This window comes from Eulemur rufifrons, chromosome 8, assembly GCF_041146395.1.
Source record: "Eulemur rufifrons isolate Redbay chromosome 8, OSU_ERuf_1, whole genome shotgun sequence".
In the NCBI taxonomy this organism is placed as follows: Eukaryota; Metazoa; Chordata; class Mammalia; order Primates; family Lemuridae; genus Eulemur; species Eulemur rufifrons.
In genome coordinates this window covers 40,425,360-40,443,774 of record NC_090990.1, presented here as the reverse complement: position 1 = coordinate 40,443,774, position 18,415 = coordinate 40,425,360, and the positions used below count along the sequence as shown (strand labels likewise).

Sequence of the window (18,415 nt, the reverse complement as noted above, 5' to 3'; positions counted from 1 at the left end):
TCCTCCACTCACCTTCTCGGTCCTGCGGGCCAGGATGCCCAGGCCTCGGATGGATAGCACCTTCATGATGGGGTCGCGGTGGTCCAGGCCTTCCACCATCCGCCCCAGAGAGTACTCCTCGGGGATCCGGCGCACCTGCTCCATCTGGAGGAGCTGAGGGAGCAAACGGTAATCACTGCCCGGGCGAGGGGGCAGGCAGCCCTGCTGTCCCACGCGCTGGGAGTGCACGTTGAGTAACCAGGCTCAGCCTCTGCCCAGAGTTCAGACTTGGAAAACCAACAGTGTGATGTCCATCGGCACCTCCTGGCAAAGCTGAGCAGGTCACGTGCCAGCTCTGAGCCCCTGTAGCTCCCCGTGGCCCTTCCCATCTGGCCCCTGCTCGCTTCTAGGGCCTCATTCCCAGCCAAGGGCCCACCCTCCAGCCCACAATCTTACCACTAGCCGGCCAGCTTCTAGCCAAGCTGCCCAGAGTCCCCTGAACTACCCCAGCTCCCTCGTCCCCTCTGTGCTAGCAGGACGCCCTTCTGCCGAGACACCCACCTCCACTCGGACCCCATCACCTGGCAGCCCCTTGAAGCTATGCTTGACATTGCCCCGGCCTAGCCTAGGCTGACCGCCTCCTTCTCTGAGCCCGGGGGTGCCCTGCCACCCCTGTCTAACTGGGAGCTTTCTTGAGGACAAAATCTGAGCTATTTCTCCTCGGGTCCCTGTCACCCAAGGAACGTGAACGCTGGTGTGGGGTGTGTGCTTAGGGCACACTTGATTGAGTTCAGGTCCAACATGAAATTTGTCTCCTTTCCTCCTTAAGAGTGCCTGTCCCTCTGTGTTCCCCGTCACAGGGTTCGTACCACCAGCCCCCCACTGTCCAGGCCAAGACTGGGCATCACGCTCACCTCCTTCCTCTCCCTCCTGCCCTCCTGGCCTCCAGCAGCCAGGAGGTCTTCAATTCCTGCTGCATCATCCTCCTAAACATGTGTCCCCTCCACACCCTTGCCTAACTGCCACCACTGAGCCCATGTGTCTCTCCGACAGGAGGAAAGAGCTGGGGAGAGGCAGAGCTGGAGGAGGGGGCAGGGAAGGAGGGGCTCCCCCCATCCGCACCACCCAGACTCAGGCCCGCTCTGCACCAGGCTCTGGGCTAGGCACTCAGGACACAGAAGGGAGTAGTGAGAGTCACACCAGCAGCACAACTGGCTCCCAGAGAGCACGCCCTGTGTGCCAGGTACTGTTCTAAGTGCTTTGTGGGAATTCACTCCATCCTCATCAAAACTCTGAAGTGGGCAATTCATTCCTCCCATATTACAGGTGAAGACACTGAGGCACAAACAGGTTGGGTAACTTGGCCAAGGTCACACAGCTCCCTTGAGGAGTTCTCTTGCCCTTGGCAGAAGCAAAGACACACACAATCACCACATAGAGAGCTGCAGGGAGCCAGGGAGGGACATCTGAGCTACATCAAAATGCCACAGCCATCGTAGTGGGGCTGACTCTGGCCAGGATGGGCACCGCTTCTGGGCAGGTGGGAGAAGACTGAACTTGGGTGAAGACTCTTGTTTCAGAGAGGGAGGGCCACTGCTCAGGGCCCTCGGGGAGCTCTGAGGACAAGTTAAACCTAGAGTCCCTGTCCTAGGATTAGTGGGAGGATGAAATGAATCAGTATGTGTAAAGCTCTTAGAACATGCCTGGAAGACAGTAGGTGCTCAGTAAACACCAGCTGGCATTACTGCTGAGCCGCCCCCTTCTGGTCTGTCTCCAGCAACCTCTCCTGACTCGACTCTCCCCAGCACCTGCTCCCTCACATTCAGCTTAGGTGTCTCTCCCTCCAGGAAGCTCTCCCTGGTGCCTCACTCCTCAAGTCTCCTGTTCTCCCGCCACAGCCTGCACTTCCCACCACAGCACAGGTCTCTCTATGGTACCCCCTGTGTTATAATTTGTCTCCCCTGCTACACCAAGAAATCCTTGAGGGCAGGGTGGAGTCAAATGCGTATTAATGCATATTTGTATCTCTGGAGGCTGACCCGCGGAGGTGCTCATCAAAAGCTGGTGGCTGCCCAGGACACTCGGGGCGCTCGCAGAGCCCCGGAAGAGTGGAGCGTGGTGGGGGGTGGAGAGAGGCGGAGAGAAGGAAAGAAGGCCTATGAAGCTTTGTAGTCAAGAGAAATCACGCTCAGGGAAAGGCCTTGTAAATCGGAAGGGACTGTTTGCACAGAAGAAATGACCGGGGATGTGAACAGAGGCATGAAGAGCCCCCAGCCCGCGCCCGGGTGCCCGCGGGTACCTCCACGAAGAAGGCGGTGGCGGTGATCTTGTGCTTCTCGTCGCCGCGCTCCAGCAGCGGGATGAGAAGGTAGAGGATGCGGCACAGCTCCTGGCAGGAGTAGTGCACCATGGCCCTGCGAGAGGGGAGGGGACCCCTCAGACTCACCAGCCCCAAGCCATCTGCAGGCTGGGGGCTTGGCCCTGACCCTGGAAATCCTGGGCAAGCCAGGGTCACCTGGGTTCCTGCATTCCCAGGATTTCCCACCTGAGGGGGTTTTAGAAGCCATCCATTTTAACTGCTTCGTTACAGATGGGGAAACTGAGTCCCAGAATGGGAAAGCAACATGCCTGAGGGCACAGAGCAAGTCAGTATGAGAGTCAAGCTGAGGACCTCCGATTGCACAGGACCACGTCGGGAGGAAGAGATAGGAAGGAGAGGATGTGAGGGCCACTCACAGTGCACCAGGCAGTAGCCGGACACTTTCATGTGTCACCTCATTCGATCTCACCATCACCTTCAAGGCAGATTACTGTTATGAGCCCCATTTCATAGATGAGGAAACAGAGGCTCCAAGGGTGCCCTGCCCAAGGTCAGAGAGCTGGACAATGGCAGAGATGGAGCCCCAACCAAGAGCTCCCCATTCCAGCTGCCTTGCTCATTCCGCCAAGCCAGTGGTTCTCAAAGTGTCCATCTCCACCCCTCCAGCCATGTCAGCATCACCTGGGAACCTGTTAGAAGTGCACCGTCCCAGACCCACTGAAGCAGGAACTCTGGGGCGGGGGGCAGGGGAAGGGGTGCAGGCCCTGTAGGTGATTCTAATGCACATCTGAGGACCACTGCACTATGCCTCATGAATCAGTGAATCCAGCAAAGTGTGGCAGGGGTGCACGGAGTCTGGAATGAGACAGCCTGGGTTCAAATCCTGGCCCCAGCACTAGCTGTGTGACTTGAGGCAAGCCACTTAACTTCTCTGGGCCTCAGTTTCCTTGTGTATAACACTGGGATAACAATAGTGCTGTTTCATTGGTCATAGTGAGGATTAAATGGGATCATCCTTTTTTTTTTTTTTTTTTTGAGACAGAGTCTCACTTTGGGCCGGGCGCGGTGGCTCACGCCTGTAATCCTAGCACTCTGGGAGGCCGAGGCGGGTGGATTGCTCAAGGTCAGGAGTTCGAGACCAGCCTGAGCGAGACCCCGTCTCTACTAAAAATAGAAAGACATTATATGGACACCTAAAAATCTATATAGAAAAAATTAGCCGGGCATAGTGGCGCATGCCTGTAGTCCCAGCTACTCGGGAGGCTGAGGCAGTAGGATCGCTTAAGCCCAGGAGTTTGAGGTTGCTGTGAGCTAAGCTGACGCCACGGCACTCACTCTAGCCTGGGCAACAAAGTGAGACTCTGTCTCAACAAAAAAAAAAAAAAAAAAAAAAAAAGAGTCTCACTTTGTTGCCCGGGCTAGAGTGAGTGCCATGGCATCAGCCTAGCTCACAGCAACCTCAAACTCCTGGGCTCAAGCGATCCTCCTGCCTCAGCCTCCTGAGTAGCTGGGACTACAGGCACGCGCCACCATGCCCGGCTAATTTTTTCTATATATATTTTAGTTGTTCATATAATTTCTTTCTATTTTCAGTAGAGACGGGGTCTCGCTCTTGCTCAGGCTGGTCTCGAACTCCTGACCTTGAGCGATCCGCCCGCCTCGGCCTCCCAGAGTGCTAGGATTACAGGCGTGAGCCACCGCGTCTGGCCGGGATCATCCTTATAACACCTCTTGGCATGGTGCCTAGAGCATAGTAAGTGCTCAGTAAATGTGGTCAGGGGCCAGGCGCAGGGGCTCATGCCTGTCATCCCAACATTTTGAGAGGCTGAGGTGGGAGGATTGCTTGAGGCCAGGAGTTTGAGACCAGCCTAGGCAACATAGGGAGACCCTGTCTCTCCAAAAAATAAAAATTAGTGGGGCATGGTCCTGCATCCCTGTAGTCCCAGCTACTCGGGAGGCTGAGAAGAGAGGATAGGTTGAGCCCAGGAGCTCAAGGTTACAGTGAGCCATGATGGGGTCACTGCACTTCAGCACAGGCAACAGAGCGAGACCCTGTCTCTAAATATATATTATATTTAATAATATATAAATATATTTATATATAAATATACAATTAAATTAAATATATATGATGTATGATTAAATTAAAAATAGAAAGAAAGAAAGGGAGGAAGGAAGGAAGGAAAGAAGGAAAGAAAGAAATGCAGTTGTATCCTAAGAACCCTGGGGAGGGTGCCATCCTAGCACTCAGGGTCTGGGGCTAAGAAGCAGGCTCTCCTGCAAAAGTCACATCCGTGATCTCTAGGTGCCCCCCCCCCCCACCCCAGGGGAGGCTGTGTGTGGTCAAGGGAAGAGCTCTGGGCTGGGTCAGCAGGTCATTTCCCAGCTCTGCCACTTCCTGCCTGTGTGACCTCGGGTTCCTCTTTGGACTTCAGCATGCTCCTGTGCAAAATATGTACTCATATTAATAATCCCTGCCCACCCCCCCGGTGACTGTAATGACAGTAACAGCTCACCGTGTTGAGCTCTTACCATGTGCCAAGGGCGGCTCCAAGCACTTTATTGAACCCTTACCCCCGCCCTCAGAGCTGGGTCTTACTATTATTCCCATGCCACTGAGGGAGGAAGGACACAGAGGGGAAGTAACTTGCCCCGGCTCACTCTGCTGGGAGGTAGCAAGCCCCATGGGGTTCAGATGCAGGTGCACAGTCCCCAACGCCACACTCCCAAGAGAGCGGTTACACTGCTGCTTCTGTGTTAGCGTGGGAACCGCATCCATAGGGCAGTAAGGGAAGGTGCTTTGTAAATAACCTAAGTGCCACACTATTGCCGGGAACTGTCACAATCAAAGTCACCCTGAAGAGTGAGCACCAGCTTTTGCATCTGTGTTGGCGACCTGCCGAGGAAGACAACACCTCCCAGTGTAAGGAAGAGGTGACAGGCTGAGCAAAGGGGCTTGCCCAGAGGGAAGTGCAAACCCAAGTCTGTAGGAAGATCCTGAGGTCCCTACCCCCCACCCCCGGCGTCCCAGGGCCTCACCTTGCCAGCAGGGACACTCCTCGGTGGTGGTTCTCCGCCTGTCCCATGAGCTCCCAGCCATCCTGGTTCTCCACAAAGGTGGCCTCGTAAGAGCAGCCCATCTTCAGCAGCAGGGTTTTCACCACCTTCACCACCCAGCTGCAGAGACAAGGCAGCTGAAACCCCATGGCCACCCGGGCAGGCCTCTCCCACGGCCAGCTGCCACCTGGCCCAACAAGGTCCTCTCCGCCAAGTTAATTGTTAAGATAGCGCTATTCAGCGTATCCGCAAAGGGTGGCTTTTCACAAATATTATAATAATTAGCTTTGAGGACAAGAGAGGAAACAGAAGCAAAATTCGCCTTCCGCAGAAGGCTTCTGTTTCTGATGGGGTTCTGCAGTTTACTGACACCCTACTGCATGCCGGCGCCACACCAGGCGCTCACAGATGCAAATAGCTATGTCTGTACATCAGAGAGAGTTTCATGGTTTTACGTAGATACAAACTTTTGCTAAATTAAAACCGACAATAGGCCGGGCCCGGTGGCTCACGCCTGTAATCCTAGCACTCTGGGAGGCCGAGGCGGCTGGATCGTTTGAGCTCAGGAGTTCGAGACCAGCCTGAGCAAGAGTGAGACCCCGTCTCTACTAAATATAGGAAGAAATTATCTGGCCAACTAAAAATATATATAGAAAAAATTAGCCGGGCATGGTGGCACATGCCTGTAGTCCCAGCTACTCGGGAGGCTGAGGCAGGAGGATTGCTTGAGCCCAGGAGTTTGAGGTTGCTGTGAGCTAGGCTGATGCCACGGCACTCACTCTAGCCTGGGCAACAAAGTGAGACTCTGTCTCCAAAAAAAAAAAAAACCGACAATACGTAGAACAGAGTTTACATGGAAACAAAGTTTTCCAACAACCTGAACACTTCCCAAAAGAGTTCATGAAGCACTTTACGGACATACTCAGGTGGTACTGAGAGTGGGTGGTTCTCAGGAGTGAAAACAAAGCGTTTCAGAAATCGGGTGATCCTCAGGAAATCGCTCTTCCTTGTCATGTTTTTGCTTTTGTAATAATACTGATCCAGTGTGCGCATTAAAGCTTCTCCCGAGGCCAGAGCGTCCGGAATCATGCATCCAGCCTTTGTGCGGATTCTCTGAAACGCGTGTGGTCACTGACAGTCCCACTGCAGCTCACAGTTACACCTGACCACCCTCTCCTCCCTGCGCGTCCCTTTCTCCAAGGTCATTTTTTTGGTCACCTTTTCATGAACTGGGTTGGGGACAGCATCAAGCTCGGGAGCTCAGAAGGGAACGACTTGTACGAGGTTCCAGAGAGCCACAGCCTGGCCAGACCCTCCCAGCTCTCGTCTGTGCAACCGGAATGAATACATCAATATATTTAGGTTGAAGCTTCTCAGCACAGAACCACGTCATTTGTAGTTTGTCCTGTCTGTCCTTTTACTTCACGTCTCCGTCAGGCTCTACATTTTAACAAAAACGACCCCACCCCACTCTCAAAAATATACCTGTGACAGGCCCAAACAGCGCTCTCGGGAAGAAGACTGGGCATGGTGGGGTGGCTCTTTGGGTCCCCAAACACCCACTCTGCAAGTCTCAACCTCCTGGAGGGTTTTCTCAGCAAAGAGGAGCAAGGGATGTCTTGAGGTGCTCATTCTGTCCCCGCCCTGGGCCCAGGGAGCCAATGACGTCTGACGCGGAGCTGCCGGGCACAGAACCCGGACTTCACAGGACAGCTCTCAGGCCACGTCTGCCTGTCATTTCAGCAGGATCTCCCGCACCCCTCCCAATCCTAGCCCGCGGGACAGCGCTGGTGTCCACAGAGCTAACTGCTGCACTCATCGCCTCGTGGGAGGACGTGACCACTGGGTGCACTGAGGGCCTCGACGAGCTCTTCCGTCCATCGCTGGGGCCTGGAGCACCGACAGTCCCTCCACACCACGTCCCTGGGCATTCATTTCCAGTGGCTGCTGGAGCAACTTACCACAAACCAGGCGGCTTAGGACAACAGAAATGGATTCTCTCACAGAAATGGGTTCTCTCACAGATGTCAGAAATCAAAGTGTCAGTGGGCCACGGTCCCTCTGAAGGTCCTAGAGGAGGACACTTCCTTGCCTCTTCCAGCTTCCCGAGTCTCCTGGTGCTGGTTGGCTTGTGGCCATGTCACTCACCCTCTGCCTGTGTCTCATCAGCCTGCCCCCCGCCCCCCGTGTCTGCACTTCTCCTCTTCTTATGCGGCCACTAGGCATTGGATTCAGGGCCCATCTGGTTAACCCAGGATGGTCTCATCTGGAGATCCTATTTACATCTGCAAAGATCCTTTTTCCAAATAGAGTCATAGTCATAGATTCTGGGTGGACACATATTTTGGGGGCCACCATTCAGCCCACTACGCCCAGGCACCACGTCGTGGCTTTTCCAGTCTCCTTCGGTTTGGCATTTGCCTGCCTCTCAGGCTGCTTCTGATGTGGAGGTGAGGGCGGACACCCAGGCTCTCCTCCAGGCCCTCCTCGTGGCCCTCAGCCGGGCCAGGCTCTCCTCGTTGGCAGGCCACGCCCTTCATCACTCCACAGTCGAGAACTTTCCCACTATGTACACTTTGCTATTTCTCCTCCCCCAGCACTGCTTTCCTTTCCTCTTGTGTTGTCCCTAGAGCCCATCCGCTTTCTGGGTCACAGGTGATGCTCTCAGGGCAGAACCCACAAGCATGAGGGAACCGGGCTGGGCGGCACTGTTGGCATGTGGTGTCGTGCTGGGATGCTATCCTCTCTGGTCCTCACGACACCCCTATGGGGCAGGAATCACCCACTTCCCAGGTAAGGAAACCAACCACCAAAAGGTTAAATCAGTTTACCCCGAGTACAAAAGGCCAAGGTATGGACCTGGGATGTGGGTCCAAGACCTTCTGACTTCAAGCCCAACTACATAACTGCTTGCCCTCTGCCTCTCTGAATGCACTTTTCTGAGTATAACATACAATAGGAGTCAAAGAAAAAGACTGATAAATTTGATTACGTAAAAATTAAAAGTTTCTAATGGCAAAACACCATAAAATAATTACCTGTTAAGCAACAAACTGGAATACAAATGACAGAGTCCATTTCCTTAATATATAAAGAGCTCTTGCAAATTAATAAGCAAAATCCCTGGCAGTTGTATATAAAATTGGGCAAAGGACAAGAACAAGTTGCCCACAGAAATGGAAACACAAATGGCACTTAAACTTCAACTGTATGGTAAGAGAAATGCAAACTAAAACTACAAGAAAATTCCATTTTTCAACTCCCAGGCTGGCAAAGACAAAAATGTTTTATAATACATTGTGTTGGCAAGGATGTGGGGAAATAGATGCTCTCACACACTACTGGTGGCAGTGCCCTCTGCAGGAGGCAGTCTGGCAAACTGGACGCTGTAGGAGCCACTCCCTTTTACCTTCCATCACTCAGCGGTCAAGTACTTTCCCACCACATAGTCCTGTGCCACCTTAACATTTAAATGCAGAAGCCCTTTGCTATACCAATCCTACTTGCAAGAACTCATCCTATACATAAATCACATGTGTGCACAAAGACATATAAACAAACTCACTGCAGCATTGTTTGTAATTGCAAAGGGCTGGGATGAACCTAAATCAGGAAGAGCATGGTTAAATAAATTATGGAACACCAGAATTCTATACACAGGGATACTACCCGGCTGTTAAAAATAATGAGACAGCTGTCTACGTAACGATCTCCAAGATAGAGTATGTGATAAAAGCAAAAAAAAGAGTGTGTGAGGTCTGCTTCCATTGGAGTGAAAATAGAGAATATGAGCAAATGTGCTTATCCTTGCATGTTTGTGGCCACCTCTGGAAGGGCGTGGCAGGGTCTGGCTGTCTTTGGGGAAGGTAACAGAGCAGGGCAGGAAAGCAGATTCCATGTTAATAATTAACAATTTTAAAAAATGGCTGGGCCTTGGATACACACCTAATACAAATAATGTCTCTAGGGAGGGAGGGAGAAAAATTAAATAGTGAGATCCTGGGGGAGGGCTGATTCTTTCCTGTGGTCCAGTGCTACGCAGAGCCTGACACACAGAGCAGAGGCTCCAAAGCAGCTGCTGGGCAAATTGTTGGCTCTGATAAAAGTGTGCCTTTCTCCTCTAGTCCCAAAGCTAATTCCTGCTGATTGATCGCCATAAAGACTATTGGAAGGGCCCTTGCTGGATCCCCCCACCCCTCCCTGCCAGGGACGGCAGGGCCAAGAGGGACAGAACATACCGCACAGGTACGAAGGGCTCTTCGTCCTTCTTGGCGTCCTTGCAAGGAGCCACGCGGCCAGGCAGGTTGAGGCCGATGTGGTAATGGACCTGAATGAGCAGGGCCAGGAGCAGCTGCGGGTAGATGCGCCTCACACGGCCCACGCAGCTGTTGACGGACAGGAGCTCGCACAGGCCGCTGGCTGCCTGGGGGGCAGAGGGCAGACTGTGAGATGTCCCGCCCGTCTCCCCCAGCACTCGGGATGGGCCCCCGGACTGCTCCTTTGCTGTTCTCTGGCCCAGATCCTCACTCCCCACCCCAGGCCCCTGGCTCCCTGGGGAGGCCCTGCCCCAGAACAATGACAACAGTCCGCCCTGTGGGTTTGGCCCAGCACACTGAGGTTTACGCAATCCGGGAAGAATCAAGCGGAAGGATCCCTTCCCACCTCCTGAGAGGGAAAGAGTCTTGATCTCATTTTGCAAGTGAAGAGACAGACCGAGAGGGGTGAAGCCACTTGCCCAAAGTCACCCTGCCCCTTGGGGGCAACACTGGACCTTGAATCCAGGCTTTCAGATGCCAACCATCACGTGTTCTGCGTCTTCCTCATTCACAGCGTAGGCACACGGAACGGGAGGGGGCACCAGGCTGGCCTCTTCACCCTGGGCCATTAAACCACTCCCCTCCCCATGTGGCCAGCCTTAAGCAGGAGCCTGGCTCAAGTCCCAGCTCTGCCCCAAGGGGCTGGGTGTCCTGGGGCACCGTCTCCGCCTGCCCATCCAGCTCTGGCCCTGGCCCTCACACTTGGCCCACCAAGTCCTCTGTCTCTAACCAGCAAGTGGGCGATGGGGGGTGAGGGGGCTCACAGGACCCGGTGACTCATCTGGCTCCACCACTCCCTGGTCTCTCTTTGGGCCTCCAATTCCTCCTCTGAAAAGTGGGGTTACTGATCCTGGCCCAGCCAGCCCCACAGGAGTGCAGAGATTGAGAGCGTGGAGGGAGAATGCTTTATAAATAAACGGTCACAAGCTGTGCCACTAAGACCGCACGCAGCTGGCCAGGAGGAAAGCCTTTGACTGCAAAGTGAAAGGAACCCTGGCACCTTCCCTTGGAGGTAAGTGCCCTAACGTGGGCTGGATGAGAAGAACAAAGAGCAGTTAACTCGTACTTTACAGCTTAGGAAGCCCTTCCACATACACCATCTCCCTCTTCTCAGCAGGCGGGATAAACAAAGCGGGAGTTACTACTGCCCATTTTACAGATCTAAATACCAAGGGAGAGAGGGGAAGTGATTGACCATTGTTACGTAGTGAGGCAGTGGCAGGGCTAAGACAAGCCTCTTGGACGCAAAGCCCTCGTACTTTCCCGTAGCCCAAACCTAGTGATTGCATTCGAAGAACACAGTCTGTGGTGTGGAGAAAAGCCTCCGGTGATGTGCTATAGGCTCTGCTCTTGGCCCTGACCTGCTGAAACTGATCATCAGCACATGAGAGAAAAATGAGTCCAGGCTGCGTCCATGCTAAACTATGCATGCTGGACAAGGAGCACCAACGAGCGACCGAAGAACACACTCACACGCAGGATTCAGGAAGTGGATGAATGCCCACGTCGGGGGAGGCATGAGTGCTAATGGCTTATGCTGGAGGACAGAGACAGAGAGGCACAGTAGGGCAGCACAGGGTTTGGAGGCAGAAGATCTGGGTTTGAGTCGTGGCACCGCCACTCGCTGTGTGACCTGGGGTAAGACGTGGAATGTCTCTAAGCAACAGCATCCTCCTCTGCACATGGGATAACATCACACCACTCATTCCTCCAGCCACTGTATCTTTATTTACCTCCCTCCATCAGAATGCCTTGTTGCCGAATCCCCAGAACGTGTGAGTATGCTCCCACATAGTAGGTGCTCAATAAATATTTGTTGAATAAATATATCAGTCTAACAAAAATTTTTGAGTGCCTACTGTATGCCAGGTGTGCGCTAGATGTTGGAGATATGGTGAACGAAAACAGGACAGTCTGCATGCATCTCACAGATGAACCAAACGATCCCCCACACTACTGGCAAACCATAACTGGGGTAAACTCTTCCAAGACAAAGTTATGTGAAGCAAAGTATACTATGCCCAGATTTGACCTGGTCAGGGAAATCAGGGAGGGCTTCCCTGAGGAGGTGACGCTTGAGTTGAAAGCTGAGGGATGGAGAGAAGTTAGCTTAGTGGAAAGCATTTTAGGTAGAGGCAACAGCATGTGCAAAGGCCCCGTGACAAGATAGCACGGATGTGTGAAGTTCTGACAAAGACCTGAGAGGCTGGAACACAGCAGGCAAGCAGATGATGGAGTGAGTGTGGTGAGGCCGGCAAGGGGAGCAGGGCCCCGCAGCACAGGCAGGAGCACTGTGTCACCCCTGCGGGCAATGGGAGGCCATTGAGGAGGCCGAGAAGAGGAGCCGTGCATGTCTCAGAGATTGTTTTGGCTGCAGTACAGATAGGAGGGGCAAGAGGACACAGGGAGGCGAGCAGGTGTGTTATCCAGCTGGTGTGGACCAGGCTGGGGGTGACAGAGGCAGAGAGAAATCCAGGTCCCCCGCAGAGCCGGCTCCCCGAGTCAAAGCTGCCTTTTCCTTCCCAGGGCCAAGCTCTGAGTCTGGGAGCGAGAAGCACTTAAACATTTTGTGTCACCTGAATGAATACTGTCATCTCATTCATCTGTCACAGCTGCCATATGAGGCAGGTATTATTATTTCCATTTACATATGCAGAGACTGAGCCCCACACAGGTGCAGGGACTTGCCCGGGTCACAACATAGTAACGCAGCCAAACCGTTAATCTAGGATTTACACTAAGTTCCGTGAGTCCAAGTCGCTCTGTTTCCACTGTCCCAGGCTGTGCACTCGCCACAGGTAGCCCTGCTGTCACTGTCCAGCGCGGCACAGAGCCGGAGACTCACCGAGGCCCCACAGCTTGTGGGCAGCCCAGGGCATGGGAGGAAGGGCAGGACGGATGGTGACGGGGGCGGGCGGGCTGGGTCCTCACCGCTAGGGGCACAATGGAGGCCCGGCCTTTCTTGGTGACAGGCTTCTCCTTCAGGCTGGTCAGGAGCAGGTCCAGGAGGTCTCGGACATCACAGCTGGGCTTACGCAGTATCAGCTCCCTCCACATCTCTGCTCCGTTGCTGGAGGTCGGGGGCGGGGAGGATTGGTGGTGGCCAGGGCAGAGGGGTCCACCCCAGATGCTTGCCGGAGGGGGAAGGTAAGACGCCAATGCAGTGGCATCCATGGGCACGCCAGCAAGGAATAGTCCAAAAACACTCCCCAAGAGGCAGGGGGCTAGCAGGGATTAAAACCCTCTTTCCCAGGTATCCTGCCAGGTGCTTTACATACAATACATTACTTCCGCAAATATCAACTGAGCATCTGCTGTACATCTGGACTAGGTAAATCTCTGGGATACAGATGCGAACAAGAATTCGACACATTTAAGATCACCGAATTCTCACAATGACTCTCGAGGTGGACGGTGTTATTCCCTTTTTACAGATGCAGAACTAGGCCCAGAGAAGTGAAATCAACAGTCCAAGATGACACAGCTAATGAGCTGACGTGGCCAGGTCTGATGTATCCAGATCCCGTTCTCATTCCTCTAGCCAAGAAGCAAGAATTGAGACAGTTGAGCCCTTGGGGGCTAGGATCTCGCACTTGGCACCTACTGTCAGGGGCCACCGCTCCTGTCCCTTAGAAAACAGTACACCAGGCAGGGAAAAGCAGCCGTGCTGGGCCAAACGCCAGCCCGCAGCCACTTCTACCGTGGGGCGTTGAGAGCACTGGCAGTATGCTAAAGGGTTAACAAAACCTTTCCCCTTTCTTTGGGAGCTTTTGGACCTTCCATTCACTTTCTAGCTCTGTTCCCCTGGAAACCTGATAAAGACAGTATGTTAACTATGTTTCTAGGCAACATTGCTTATGGGAAAAATGACCTGATGGGTAAATTGCATGTGGACTGGGAAGAACTATAAATTAACTATGAGAACCGATGGGGACGCTGTAGCATTCAGCTTCCCAGGCTGTAGTGACCCTTGTAACTGGGCTTGTCCCTGTGGGAACCCTGGAAGTGAAGCTGATAGAGAGACTGCAAGAAATGCTGATCCCTGCGCCATTTAAGTCAGGGCAGCTCCTGCCCTGACCATGTGGGTCTCTTCTCCTCTCACCTGAGCTTTTACCTGGGAGGCCCAAGAGACCAGCTCCTAGACTCAGGGCCAAGATCAGGGTAAGGAAAGTGAAGCACCCAGGGCGCAGGATTTAAGGAGGCCCTCACTCTCGGGCTCATGTGAGTGCCAACTCGACACCTGAGGGCATCTCCTTAAACGTCGTGCCTGTCTGGCCTGCAGCAGGGGCTGCAGCAAGGACTCCTGCAAAGAGGAGCTCCGGACACCGCCCTGTCCTGGATCCTGAGTGACTGTGATGGCAAGTGTGGCCCCTGGCAGTCTCATGAGTCTGACTGCTTAGTGGACCCAAGAAGAAACCCCTCTGGTGGGCAGTGCAGACAGAAAGGGCTTAATTCTTGCAGCTGGGAGGATGGGATGTTGTCAGCTGGGCCCTCACCATCCCGTCTGATGTCAGTTTCTATGGATGACACCAGCTGTCCTTATTAGAGCACACCCGCTCTGCACAGCTCTACACAATTCTTTCACATGTTCACTCAGACAACCCTCCTAAGGTGTGCATCGCCCACTGCCTTGTTTCATGCATTCAAAGCAGGCGTGGGAGCATTTCCTGGGCTGGGAGGCTGAGGCCAGCCAGACTGACCTCTCTTGCCCACGGGCTCACCATCTGGCCACAGTCCCCTCTGCCCATCAGACCACCAGCTCCCTGCAGGCAGTGAGCGGGGAGCATCCTTCTGCACGGGCCAGGCCCGAGCAGGCACTCAGCACGGCTAGCTGTGTTACTGTGTCACCACCACTTATCTGGGGTGGCATTGCCCGGCTCATTTCCTCCTTCTGCCTATGAGGGAAAACCAAAGCCCAGAGAGGGCAAGGGGGCTACCCAAGACCACACAGCAGCCGGAGGCAGAGACAGGACTGATACTCAGGCCCCCTTTATATGGCATCACTAAAGAGCTCTGGGCTTGGAGTCAGTCAGACCTGAGTTTAGGTCCTTGTTCTGTTGCTTACTCAGTCAGTACTTTGAGCAAGAAACTTTCACTGAGCCTCAGTTTCCTCATCTGTAGAATGGACTTTTGTGAGAATGAGAGAATACATTGTTGCTCAGCACTGACACCCAGCAGTGCTCAGAAAGTGCTTAGTGGTCATCATAAGTGCCACAGATCACACAGGTCACGGAAGAGGGGCCATCTGGGAGGGCAAGAGCTTCTCTGGGCAGAAGTGGGGGTGGGGTCCCAGCTCAGGATGGGACCTGAGCTTCAACCCTCTGAGGTGTAGTGGCTGGGAACCCCCCTCACTCGGTACCTGTCCAGCGGGAGGGGGCACATGAGCAGGGCCACCACGACCTCGGTCATGAAGGAGCTGGCCAGGAAGGAGATGGGCAGCAGGGCCACCTCTCGGGCCCGTGGCTCCTGGATGTGGCTCAGCTGTATGTAGATGCCCTGCAAGATCTCGGGGATCTGGGACACAGCCGGGGCAGCCGTGAGCAGGTGATGGCCCAGTGAAGCCAAGGGAGGCATGGGGGAGCGGGAAGATTGGAGCACAGGGGAGAGGAAGGGAGGGAGTGCAGGAGAGCAAAGGGGAGAGAGGGAGAGGCCAGCAGATTGCCTGCTCCTCCCTGGGAGGGAGTCAGCTTCTCTTTGCCACTCCCCACCCCCACCCCCCACCAGGTCAGGTGAGCTCTCTCAGGGGTGGCAAGATAGGAAGCCCGCAAGGTGGGCACACCTAGAACTCAGCCACCACCACCTCTGCCCTGCCCCAGGGCTTGGGGGGTTCTGGCAAGCTGTACCCAGTGATGAACAGCCCTGGGGGGCGCCCCGGGCCCCAGTGACAGCTCAGCCCTGCCCCCCAAGAGGCCTTACCACCTCCAGTGCCCTGTGGCGGTACCACTCTAGCACCGAGCTGAGAGTGACCTCCGAGGCCAGCTGTATCATCTCCCTGGAATCCTTTCCTGGAGCCTCTGAGCCGCCTTTCAGCCCTTCCAGGGCTGCCAGCAGCAGGTCTTTTACCTGCTGGGGCCCCAGGAAGTCTCCAAATTCCTGAAACAAAGGGGCAGAGACCATGACACCGACGGGCCACCAGGAGCCAGCGGGAGCCTCACACAGAGGCACACACACTGCCTGACTCCCACATGCAGAGGTTGGCAGGGGGGCCAAGTTGGGGCAACACGGTCCCTACACCCAGAACTGGGTGACATGCATCAGCGAGAAGGAAGTCATGGCCAGCACTCTGGCACAAACCAGAGGAGGAGGGGCACTCAGGATGGGCTGGTGTGAGCGGGGAACCTTCCTGCAAAGGGGCCTTGAGCCAGCTTGGAAAGCTAGAAGGGAGGAGGAGAAGGCTTTGGGGGGTAGATGGCACTGCCCCTCGTCCCCTCCCCGTCCCTGGAAGGCCCTGGGCTGCGGGGCAGCAGTCACCGCAATGACGCGCAGGATGTTCTGGCACGGGCTGACGGGGTTGTAGGGCCCCAGGAAACGCTTGTTGCTCTCATACAGCTCCTTCTTGTTGGTCTCTTCCTGATCTCTGGCTCCTGCAAGGAGAGAACATTCCCAGGGAGGCCTGACCACCCTATTTTTAGAAAACTTTTTGTTAAACGTAGATGTAGGAAGTAGCCAAATCATAAGTAACCAGCTTGATAAATGTTCACATGGTGAACATACCCATGTAGCCAGCACCAGATCAAGAAGCGGAGCCTGATCAGCACCCCAGGAACCCCTCCATGTGCCCCTTTCAGGCACCACTGCTCCCCAACCCCGGGTAGCCACTATTCTGATTTCTAACCCCCTGGAGAGATTTCCTTGCTTTTGAGCTTTATATAAATGGACACATACACTGTGTTACCCTTTGTATCTGGTGCCTTTAACATGAGGTGGATGAGGGTCACCCACACAGCTGCACATAGCATTAGTTCTCTCATTCATTCTCAACGCTGTGTAATTTTCCATGGTATGAATATACAATGATTTGTTTACTTTTCATGGACATTTGGGTTGTTGCCAGCTATTACGCATCGTGCCGGCCGGGCGCCGTGGCTCACGCCTGTAATCCTAGCACTTTAGGAGTCTGAGGCAGGATTCCTTGAGCTCAGGAGTTTGAGACCAGCCTGAGCAAGAGCAAGATCCCGTCTCTACTAAAAATAGAAAAATTAGCTGGGCGTCGTGGTGTGCGCCTGTAGTCCCAGCTACTCGGGAGGCTGAGGCAGGAAGATCACTTGAGCCCAGGAGTTTGAGGTTGCCGTGAGCTAGGCTGACGCCACGGCACTCTACTTAGAGTAAGGGAGTGACTCTGTCTCAAAAAGCATCATGCTGCTATGAACATTCTGGCACGTCTTTTGGTGATTATAACCACACAGTTGCTAGGTTTTTACCCAGGAAGGGAATTGCTGGGTCATAGGGTCAGAGCGGTTCAGCTTCAGGAGATACCACCAAGCGGATTCCACGATGCAGAGCCAGTTATGCCCCCACCAGCCGTGCATGAGCACTCCCGCTGCTCCACGCCAGCTCGCGCCAGCACGTGGCACTGTCTGTCTGTTTCACTTTGGCCATTCTGGTGGGTGTGTGGCAATACCTCTTTTAAATTGCAATCCTCCTACCCTGGCAGTCCCAATCCTCTCCTACTTATTTTCCTAAGTACTATCATCATCTGACTTGCTATACGTATCACTCGTTTGTTTTTGTTCATCGTCTGCCTCCTGACAACAAGAAGGGAGTCTCACCAAGGGAGGATTATTTACCTAATCTCTTTTCTCCACTGCCAGGTCCCCCCAGCCTAGAATGGGGCCTGGCGCATAGTGGCTCCGTGCTTTCTGTTGAAGGAAACGCACTTCAGGCACACTTCCTGAGCCCTTCCTGGGGCCTGGCCTGGGTCCTACCTGGATCTCCTCAAGATACGCAAGACATGGGCTCGAGAGGGGGGTCAATGAGGCAGAGTGATCCCACGGACCGAGCGTGTGTGCTGCTGTGAAAGGAGGAGCTTGAGACCTGCAGTCAGGCAGACCCGGGTTTGCACCCTAGCTCTGCTGCTTCCCGCAGTTGCGGGGCCCGCACAAACCGCTTGGCTCCTTGAGACTGGAATCTGAGACTGCGGGTTCAGCCTCGGGTCACCAGGCAAGATGCAGGATACCCAATTAAATTCAAATTTTATTTTACTTATTTACTTTTTATTTTTTTGAGATGGAGTCTTTGTCATCCGGGCTAGAGTGCCGTGGTATCAGCCCAGCTCACGGCAACCTCAAACTCTGGGCTCAAGTGACTCACCTGCCTTAGCTTCCTGAGTAGCTGGGACTGACTGCAGGTGTGCGCCACCACGTCCGGCTAATTTTTCTATTTTTAGGAGAGACAGGGTCTTCCTCTTGCTCAGGTGGGTCTCAAACTCCTGACCTCAAGCATTCCTCCCATCCAGGCCTCCCAGAGTGCTACGATTACAGGTGTGAGTCACCGCGCCCAGCCAAATTTTAGATAAACAAATAATTTTTAGTGAAAGTATATATCTCAATTATATTAAAAAGTATTCATTGTTTATCTGAAATTTGAATTTGACTGGGTGCTGTATATTTTTTATTTGCTAAATCTGGCCACCCTAATTTGTTCTATACTATTCCTGCCCCTAACGCTGATCATTAACATGGCTTATACCACCTTCTCCCATCACTCAGGGGGCGTGAGTGGCCACGAGCAGCGGGGGAAATCT

The 18,415-nt window shown here is 53.9% G+C and overlaps 1 protein-coding gene across 4 annotated transcripts in view; it reads right to left on the bottom strand.

The window, feature by feature from the left end:
• MROH7 (maestro heat like repeat family member 7) overlaps window positions 1-18,415 on the bottom strand; it is a 47,606-nt gene that overhangs the window by 8,996 nt on the left and 20,195 nt on the right. For all 4 annotated transcript variants that reach the window (XM_069477978.1, XM_069477977.1, XM_069477979.1 and 1 more), the window contains 8 exons: window positions 16,144-16,256; window positions 15,589-15,765; window positions 15,032-15,186; window positions 12,604-12,742; window positions 9,595-9,779; window positions 5,339-5,476; window positions 2,279-2,393; window positions 13-153 (listed from right to left, as the gene is read on the bottom strand). In XM_069477978.1, the coding sequence (XP_069334079.1) occupies window positions 13-153; window positions 2,279-2,393; window positions 5,339-5,476; window positions 9,595-9,779; window positions 12,604-12,742; window positions 15,032-15,186; window positions 15,589-15,765; window positions 16,144-16,256 (1,163 nt within the window). The remainder of the gene's footprint in view (window positions 1-12; window positions 154-2,278; window positions 2,394-5,338; window positions 5,477-9,594; window positions 9,780-12,603; window positions 12,743-15,031; window positions 15,187-15,588; window positions 15,766-16,143; window positions 16,257-18,415) is intronic.